We start from the raw sequence: 10,383 nt of genomic DNA on the forward strand, positions 1-10,383 counted from the left end.
GCAAGGTGCTCTGTCATGCTGGAAAAGGCATTGTTCATCACCAAACTGTTCCTGGATGGTTGGGAGAAGTTGCTCTCGGAGGATGTGTTGGTACCATTCTTTATTCATGGCTGTGTTCTTAGGCAAATTGTGAGTGAGCCACTCCCTTGGCTGAGAAGCAACCCCACACATGAATGGTCTCAGGATGCTTTACTGTTGGCAGACACAGGACTGATGGTAGCGCTCACCTTGTCTTCTCCGGACAAGCTTTTTCCGGATGCCCCAAACAATCAGAAAGGGATTCACAGAGAAAATTACTTACAGTCCTCAGCAGTCCAATCCCTGTACCTTTGCAGAATATCAGTCTGTCCCTGATGTTTTTCCTGGAGAGAAGTGGCTTCTTTGCTGCCCTTCTTGACACCAGGCCATCCTCCAAAAGCCTTCGCCTCACAGTGTGTGCAGATGCACTCACACCTGCCTGCTGCCATTCCTGAGCAAGCTCTGTACTGGTGGTGGCCCCGATCCCGCAGCTGAATCAACTTAGGAGACGGTCCTGGCATTTGCTGGACTTTCTTGGGTGCCCTGAAGCCTTCTTCACAACAATTGAACCGCTCTCCTTGAAGTTCTTGATGATCTGATAAATGGTTATTTAGGTGCAATCTTAGGCAGCAATATCCTTGCCTGTGAAGCCCTTTTTGTGCAAAGCAATGATGACGGCACGTGTTTCCTTGCAGGTAACCATGGTTGACAGAGGAAGAACAATGATTCCAAGCACCACCCTCCTTTTGAAGCTTCCAGTCTGTTATTCGAACTCAGTCAGCATGACAGAGTGATCTCCAGCCTTGTCCTCGTCAACACTCACATCTGTGTTAACGAGAGAATCACTGACATGATGTCAGCTGGTCTTTTTGTGGCAGGGCTGAAATGCAGTGGAAATGTTTTTTGGGGATTCAGTTAATTTGCATGGCAGAGAGGGACTTTGCAGTTAATTGCAATTCATCTGATCACTCTTCATAACATTCTGGAGTATATGCAAATTGCCATTATACAAACTGAGGCAGCAGACTTTGTCTGTGAAAATTAATATTTGGGTCATTCTCAACAATGAGTAGACAATGCACCAGAATATTAAAACCCTTTTAAATGACTAAAACATCACCCATAATATTCTTTCTGATAAAAATGCAATTTTTTTTAGAAAAAGTCATTTTTCTCATGTCAAACCAGCAGGAAGTCTGAAAAGACCGACCTGAGTGGGTGGGGAGCAAGTAGGCTGAGCTTACCTTGACTGGCGGTTCTTTGAAAACGCCTATGTCAAGCAACATTATCTCAAGCAAATTTGCTTCTACACAAAGCAACTCAAACAACATTGAAATTGCATGCAACATCCAATCCTGTCGTACATCTCATCATGGCTTCACAAATGATTTGTTTATTCAACTGTTTGGTTATTGTAAACAGCATCAATATAGACAAAATGTTGGCTGTATAATTTAGCTAGCTAGCCCAAATGGAATTGTCAGCGCTATTTATCAAGTTAGCTAACTAGTCGATTGGACAATGCCAAGAGTGTGCAACGCTGTCATCAAGGGAAATGGTGGCTATTTGAAGAATCTCAAATATAAAATATATTTTGATTTGTTTAACACTTTTTTAGTTACTACATGATTCCATATGTGTTTTTTCATAGTTTTGATGTCTTCACTATTATTCTACAATGTAGAAAATAGTAAAAATAAAGAAAACACCTTGAATGAGTAGGTGTTCTAAAACTTTTGACCGGTAGTGTGTGTGTGTGTGTATATATATATATATTATAGTAAATACTACAATATTTAATGTGCATATACCCTGCCCATTCCCCTCCCCCATTAAAAAAGAAACGAGTATCTATAAGTGGTTTTTATTTTTTTTTATGATGTGGGAGAGCAGGGAGCGTCGGTACCAACACAAGAGTAGCTAAATGAGATGCAGCTGATGCTCATGGAGAAGGAGATAGAGAGAGTAGAGATAGAGACTTAGAAACTGAGTGGAAAAAATACAAATTAGAGCTTGAGAAAAATAAATTACATTTGGAAATTAGGTTCCTTGAGCAACAACAGCAGCAGTTCATTGTAGCGCGAGCGGGAGCAATAATAAGAAATTGTACATTGAATAGGCCTATTTGTTTTACAATCATTTTAAGTGTAGTCTTTGCGTTTGTAAATAGTGCCTGTAAGACTTTCAAGACTGAAGGAAGGAAAGGAAGATATGCTTTTTAATCGTTACAACGTATATATTTATTGATTGGTTATGCTGGTTATATAAGTTTCTACGTCTCTCATTTAACCTAGACCAATTGGCTACATTTGATCGATGATTTGATTCCGGATCAGTCGACCTTTGATGGTGTCTGGACTGGCAGGTTCCCTATGGTTTTCCTGTGCCCTGGCTCAGTCATGGGATGGGGCAGCCTCTTCTTCACGCAGCTATTCTGCAATACCACTGTGGCAGCGACAATGATGCAGGTCCTCTCTGGTGCAATTCTTATCTCTCCATGTAGGCAGTGGAACCTAGTGAGAGCACAACGCAATAAAACTGTGTGGTAATGTAGTCATCTTATGTTATTTGGTGCATTTCATAGCCTAATGAAAAAGTAGGCTACTAACCTGTGCTTCAGCATCCCTATGCAGCACTCAATAAGGCACCTTGCCTCAGCATGAGCATTGTTGTACTCCCGCTCCTGGTATGTCCTGGGTGCCAACATTGGTGACATCAGCCACCTTTTTAGTGGATATCCACTGTCCCCCAGCAGGATGCCACAAAGTCTAACCTCTACAAACTCCCGCTGGAGTGCGCTCTCTAGTAGGAGCCGCGCGTCGTGGGTAGACCCAGGCCACCACGTCTGTAATCTTCATCCCCTCATTGCAGGCAAGCTGTACGTTGATGGAGTGAAATCCTTATCTGTTGACATATCTGATTCATGGTCAGAAGGGGTCTGTATCCTGACATGAGTCAGACTGGTATGACTAGTATCCCGTAGACTGTGGATCTGCTGACATTTATCATGTCCTCCACTGTTTTGAAATGCACCTTTGGCATAGAACTGAAGCGCAATCAGAGTTTGCAATGCCGGGGACAGCGCCGGTGAGAGCTCATTGATTATTTCAAACTGATCAGAACTGCTATAGTGGAACCTCACGATACACTCCCCGCCTGTATACATATCCAGAGTGTTGCTCCGATATATTATTATTCGTTCCCGTCTAAAGGCCCGCTGGTTGTGAAACCGATAGACAAAGACACACCATGCACCGTTATTGTAGTTTTTGAATTGTGTTTCTAAGAAGAATAGTGTTACCATGGAGAATATTCGTGAATCTACACACTTTGGTGCGCTTCGCCTGCTAGCTACTAGGCGAAGAATCTACGCCAAGGCGTAGCTCATAAAGGGSTTACGCCCAGGTGGTGCAACAGGTATCATTTTTAGGTCCGGTGTAGAGCACATTTTACGTCGGGCGTAGTTACGACCCACTTACCACCAACTGGTGCAACCGGCCCCAGTAGACTAGCTACCTAGCTATGTAAACCACGCCCCTCTCCGAACACGCCTTCTGCGATGTTGGTTACAAGGCGGTACTTATTTCAATAAGGTAAGAGAATAAGACGTTACCATTAGTGTATTAATAAAGCCCTTAGTTATCCTGCCTCCATCCGACCGTCAACACTCCGATGCATTGTTCACCAGTTGGACGGCTGTTACGAGATCCATCTATTCTGACCGGAGCATTTTGTTTGGTGGGTCAAAAAGTAACAGAATCTTGGTTACCACGAGAGCGATAAACCTGAAGCTGGGCTCGATATGGTGCTCAGCATCCCCACTTCCTTGACTTTCACATCTGCGGGAAAAGCTTGTTCGTTTTCAACCTGTGTCAGCTACTAGGATATATCCTTGGAGGACTTAAGGATAACTTGTACAGTGGCTGGTTCAGCAGGCGTTTGTGTTTCCCCCTTGTAATGAACTCCAACAGTGGGCTTTCTTAAGTATTTGTAAAGGTTACAAATGTTTAAAAAAATCTCCGATGTCCTCCTCAGAGGACATAGCATGGACCACCACCAGATGAAGATGGTGGTTAAAGCAATGAACATAAGGTATGTCTCAACCCAATTTCTCCTGTAGAAGTTTCTGCACTCCCCCTTGCTTCCCTGACATCACAGAGGCTCTGTTGTAGACTTGACGGAGGATTTTGTCCGTTTCTGTGAGAGTGTTGGCATCACCTGCATCTGCAGTGGCTATGGTCAGAAGGCTCTTTTATTTCATAGTTTCCATCTACAAACCGAAGTACGATTGAAAAGTTTTCATAGCCCGTTGGGTCTCTCGTTCTGTCCACTTCCCCAACAATATGCTCTGTTACTAAGTTGCTCATTTGTTTTATTAAGTTGTTCTGGGCGTCGTGGCTCGTATAGGTTGCATTATGGGGAATGGTTGGTGCTACCTTATTTTATTTGTTTACTTTTACCCCTTTTTCTCCCCAATTTTGTGGTATCCAATTGGTAGTTACAGTCTTGTCTCATCCCTGCAACTCTTATACGGACTCGGGAGAGGCGAAGGTTGAGAGCCATGAGTCCTCCGAAACACGACCCAACCAGGCCGCACTGCTTCTTGACACAATGCCCGCTTAACCCGGAGGAAACACCGTACACCTGGCGACCGTGTCAGCGTGCATGCGCCCAGCCCGTCACAGGAGTTGCTAGAGCGCGATGGGACAAGGACAACCCTGTCGGCCAAACCCTCCCCTAACCCGGACGACGCTGTGCCAATTGTGAGCCGCCCCATGGGTCTCCCGGTCAAGGCCGGCTGCGACAGAGCCTGGACTCAAACCTGGATGTAAGTGGCTCTGGCCCGTGTGATTTAGCATTGCTAGCAGCTGCTGCTTAGCTGGGTGGTGGCAAGGAGGCTGGTGGCGGGACTGGGAGGGGGGCTCTGCTAGCTTCACCGTTGACAGAGACTAGGCTAGCCAAACTCTGTGGGCTAGCCACTGCATTGCCATGATCACCAGCAACTGTAGCAGTGGTTTTGATGAGTGGATTTTCAACTGCACTTGTTGTAGGCTGGACAATAGAACGAGTCAAAATTCACCCAAGGCTAGAAAATGGCAAAAGAACGTTGGCTAAGCTGGAACACTAGCGCGAGCCCATAGCAAAAGACTGGAACCGAACGTTTGCAGAGCTTCTTCCGACTGGAGTGACGCTTAGAAGTCCATTTTGCCTAAATGGCACCAAAAAATGTATCCCTTTTTATTTTACCACCACAATCTGTTCTTAGGATGAAACTGAAAAATAACAACTTGTGTAGAAAGTAAACATCTGCTCCTCGATGGTGCCAAGTGTGCTTCTGTCTGCATAACGAGGAAGTAGGGAAAAAATTGCAACTTTTGACTATTTCTGGTCTGGTGATCGATGACAGCAGAGTACGCTACCCAACCTTATGTAATTAGAAAGAGGAGATTATCCTGATTAGAAATGTGTCCAACTGGAGAAAATCAAAATATACACATTGCGAGATATTTGGCAGAAATATACCAGTGTCTCTCCATAGGAAAACAATGGGGGAGCTCAGCGTTCCAAGGGCAAACGGTATTTTGGGGCTAGCGTTTGATGACAACAGAGTACGCTGCCCAGCCTTACATAATTAGAAAGAGGAGATTCTCATGATTAAAATGGTGTCCAATTAGAAAAAATCTAAACGTACACATTGCGAGATATTTGGCAAAATAGACTGACATACCTATATTTCCCAATAGGAAACAACCTCAGTTCCATTAGTAATATTTTGTTGTTTACATTTTAACTACCAACAACGTGGGCCAACAATAGCAAAGCAGGCATTGTGACGTAGAACAATAGACTGGGAATAGAACGTTCGGAAGGCGAGTTGGTGCCACGGTGCTAACTAAGAGTAGCTGGCTGGTTGGAAATGCCCTAAAATAAGGCCTGTTTTTTCGTGAATACTTCAAACAGCAAAAAGCAGCAAAATACGAAATATAAAGAAATACACAATTCCCAACAAGGGATATCCCCCTGTAGTATAATTATATTGAGATGTGCTTTAGCAGAGATAGGCTTACCTCTTTCCTCTCCATAATGCTAATGCAAGCCCACACATAGTTTTATATAACACATCGATTTTGTGATGAGGCACAAATTGTCTCTTTCTGGAACACACACACCATTGCTGCCCTTCTCACCTCATGTTCTCTCTGTGTGTGCATGCGAACAACTCACATCCCTCTGCTTCTCTCAGTGTTTGGTGTGTGGGTGGAGATGTCTTTCCAGGGCTAGTGCTGAGCGCCATCATTCTACTCCCTGTTGAGAGAGAAAGAAAGGGAGAGAGAGAGATCCCAGTAAAGGAGTGCACTACACCAACGATTTCTAGCCCAACGAAACAAAAGACTACAGTACCCTCCAAGTTTGCATGAAAATAACCTATTTGTCACTATTCGAAAGAATCTGTCATTAACCACCATCTCTGGCATCATAATAAAGGCCATGGTGTTTGCTTTGATATAAATTGTTTATATGCAAATTGTCTCTTTACTCAGATCTTCAGGACATTCCAGAGGAGAGGGAAGCCACAGCAGAACCACCACGAGAGCCTGACGTGTCACACTGCTCGTCTACTCTCAAAAATAGGCCAAAGAGAACAACAGAACTGAACTTGAAATAGTCTTCCTCTTTTTACACTTAAAAGGAAGTATCATATTATATTAATTTTCAAATATATATATATTTGTTTCGTGGCTTTTGCTTTACAGTACACGACCAGCGGCAATATGTGACTACGCTATTCTTTTGTGTTTCTCGCTTGGGATTATTTGGATTTATACTGCTCCCTTTTGGAATCGATGCTGGACTAATGAGGACCTATTAAAGTGGCGTGAATAACAGGAAGGAAGTTATGCAATGATGATTTTCCAAAGAAGAATATGCAGGAAATGGACAGCAAATATAAAAGCAGTGAATGGATAACCAAACCTGATGGGTTTTGTCTAAGTGAATGGGACACTGCATTAATGATGGTTGGGTAGCTGCTTCTTTGCATTAGGATGTTGGATATGGATGTGAATATATATAGCAGCTTGTGCTGAGACACATGGATATGCACAAACACACACCACAGACACACACGGTCATACATGCTCTCACACACACATATTTGAGTCCATTTCCATAATTAGGATGATCTAATTCTCAACGCTGTTTATGATGCTGATGATTTGTTTATTTATTATTCCTTCCTTATTTAAGCAGGTAAGTTAAGACCTCTCATGACACAGGCCAAACATTAGAGTGACTGTATAAGAATGAGGTAGCACTGTATTTCTCTCCCCTAATTACCATGTTTTTACTTAAAAACCACATGGCAACAGCATAATGACAATTATTATTCCAAAATAACTTACTTATCCACTGGTTTGTGATTCATTCCTGCAGGGATCACATACGTATATATTAAATGCTCAAAGTAATGTAACTCGCTCCGTGGCACATACACTACCGTACAAAAGTTTGGGGTCACTTAGAAATGTCCTTGTTTTTGAAAGATTTTTTATTTATTTTTTCATTTTTAAAATAACATCAAATTGATCAGAAATACAATGTAGACATTGTTAATGTTGTAAATGACTTTGGTAGCTGGAAATGTCAGATTTTTTTATGGAATATCTACATAGGCGTACAGAGGCCCATTATCAGCAACCTGTGTTCCTGTGTTCCAATGACACATTGTGGTAGCTAATCCAAGTTTATCATTTTAAAAGGCTAATTGACCATTAGAAAACCCTTTTGCAATTATGTTAGCACAGCTGAAAACTGTTGTTCTGCTTAAAGAAGCAATACAACTGGCCTTCTTTAGACTAGTTGAGTATCTGGAGCATCAGCATTTGTGTGTTCAATTACAGGCTCAAAATGGCCAGAAACAAATAACTTTCTTCTGAAACTCGTCAGTCTATTCTTGTTCTGAGAAATGAAGGCTATTCCATGCGAGAAATTGCTAAGAAACTGAAGATCTTGTACAACGCTGTGTACTACTCCCTTCACAGAACAGTGCAAACTGGCAAGAGCAGAATAGAAAGAGGAGTGGGAGGCCCCGGTGCACAACTGAGCAAGAGGACAAGTACATTAGAGTGTATAGTTTGTGAAACAGACGCCTCACAAGTCCTCAACTGGCAGCTTCATTAAATAGTACCTCCAAAACACCAGTGTCAACGTCAATAGTGAAGAGGCGACTCTGGGATGCTGGCTTTCTAGGCAGAGTTACAAAGAAAAAGCCATATCTCAGACTGGCCAATAAAAATAAAATATTAAGATGGGCAAAAGAACACAGACATTGGACAGAGGAACTCTGCCTAGAAGGCCAGCATCCTGGAGTCGCCTCTTCACTGTTGATGTTGAGATTGGTGTTTGCGTGTAGTATTTAATGAAGCTGCCAGTTGAGGACTTGTGAGGCATCTGTTTCTCAAACTGATAAACTTGGATTAGTTAACACAACGTGCCATTGGAACACAAGAGTGATGGTTGCAGATAATGGGCCTCTGTACGCCTATGTAGATATTCCATTAGAAATCAGCCGTTTCCAGCTACAATAGTCATATACAACATTAACAATGTCTACACTGTATTTCTGAACAATTTGATGTTATTTTAATGGATAAAACATGTGCTTTTCTTTCAAAAACAAGGACATTTCTAAGTGACTCCAAACTTTTGAATGGTAGTGTATACACTGAGTGTAAAAAAACATTAGGAACAGGTGAATCCAGGTGAAAGCTATGATCCCTTATTGATGTCTTCTGTTAAATTCACTTCAATCAGTGTAGATGTAGGGGAGGAGATGGGTTAAAGAAGTATTTTTAAGCCTTGAGAAATGGATTGTGTATCTGTGCCATTCAGAGAGTGAATGGGCAAGACAAAATATTTAACTGCCTTTGAACGTGTATGGTAGGAGTTGCCAGGCGCACTGATTTGAGTGTGTCAAGAACTGCAACGCTGCTGGGTTTTTCACACTCAACAGTTTCCCGAGCGTATCAAGAATGTTCCACCACCCAAAGGACATCCAGCCAACTTTACACAACTATTGGAAGCAGTGGAGTCAACATGGGCCAGCATCCCTGTGGAACGCTTTCGACACCTTGCAGAGTTCATCCCCCAACGAATTGAGGCTGTTCTGAGGGCAAAAGGGGTGCAACTCAATATTAGGAAGGTGTTCCTAATGATTTGTGCACTCTGTGTATATTACTTGGGGATTCTTCGTCACAAATACCAGAAAGTGACAATTGTTAATAATTAATTTCAAGTAATTACCAGAAAGAATTATGCTATTACCATGTAGTTACTAAGTAAATACCTGGCAATAAGGGAGCATAAAATAAAGTTTTACCTAAATGGACAAAAAACCTAATCCCTATATGGATCACTACAGCATAAGCAATGTAGTTTCCAAGTTTAACTCTAGTGGACTTGGTAGACTATATAAAAGAAGCAGTCAAAAAAAACAGACATTGGAAGATGGAACTAAGACAATACGCCATGTAATCCATTTTGAGATGCATTGAGAGATAGGGGAAATCAACAACTTTTTGCCAACATCGAAATATAAAATGGAGTCTTCTCTATTAAGGACTAAACCAATGACATTGGGGACTGTTTTTGAACAACGGACAGCCGAGCAACCGTTAAATTCACCTTTAAATTCTTTTGAAAATAAAATGCTTTAATTGAGACTTTCTTTATTCTTGTAATTTCTTGTCATCTTAATTTGACTCATGTACCATATTTTGCTGGCTTGCATAGTGTGTATCAATCTGGCTAAAAATGACATGGGCAATGATTTTGTGTCTGTCTTTATTTGACGAGGAAACTGTACTATATTCAATTTATGTTTATAGAAGCCCATACTAAAGATATGAATGTCAAATCCAAATGTTGCCTTTCAAGTTGATATCAAAGTTATATTGTCATATTTATGTATCAATGGCATATATCCACTCGTTTTGACAAGTTCTGTGCTGGTGTAAAAAGGGTCTTCTTGATTTGTGCTCTTACGACAGATAGTTAGGATTATCTAGGTCCACCTCACTTGAGCCCTCTGTCAAAACAACAGGTGTAATGAAGCCTTATTTCCACAATTTATCATGGTCCTGACACAAACTGTTATTATGATAGGTTTGTTGGCATTATGCCTATCCTAATTGGAATTAATGCCTAGGTAAACCTAACAAAGGTTTGTAACAGTTGTCATAAGCGGTCATGACTGTTTATGACATATGTATGTCATTATTATGAAGGTGTTAGGTAGACCTTGTGATAGAAAAGGTTCAAAGGAAGTGTTACCAACAGTTGCTCTTACCTGAAGCATTACCACTG

The 10,383-nt window shown here is 41.8% G+C and overlaps 1 protein-coding gene across 1 annotated transcript in view; it reads left to right on the top strand.

Annotated features, from left to right (window-relative positions):
- LOC111956055 (rho guanine nucleotide exchange factor 2-like) overlaps window positions 1-9,931 on the top strand; it is a 58,981-nt gene extending 49,050 nt beyond the window's left edge. Inside the window, 1 exon segment of the mRNA XM_070436271.1 lies at window positions 6,561-9,931. Within this exon segment, the coding sequence (XP_070292372.1) occupies window positions 6,561-6,685 (125 nt within the window). The 3' untranslated portion in view covers window positions 6,686-9,931.
- Window positions 9,932-10,383: the final 452 nt, after the last annotated feature.

This window comes from Salvelinus sp. IW2-2015, linkage group LG31, assembly GCF_002910315.2.
Source record: "Salvelinus sp. IW2-2015 linkage group LG31, ASM291031v2, whole genome shotgun sequence".
NCBI classification, from domain to species: Eukaryota; Metazoa; Chordata; class Actinopteri; order Salmoniformes; family Salmonidae; genus Salvelinus; species Salvelinus sp. IW2-2015.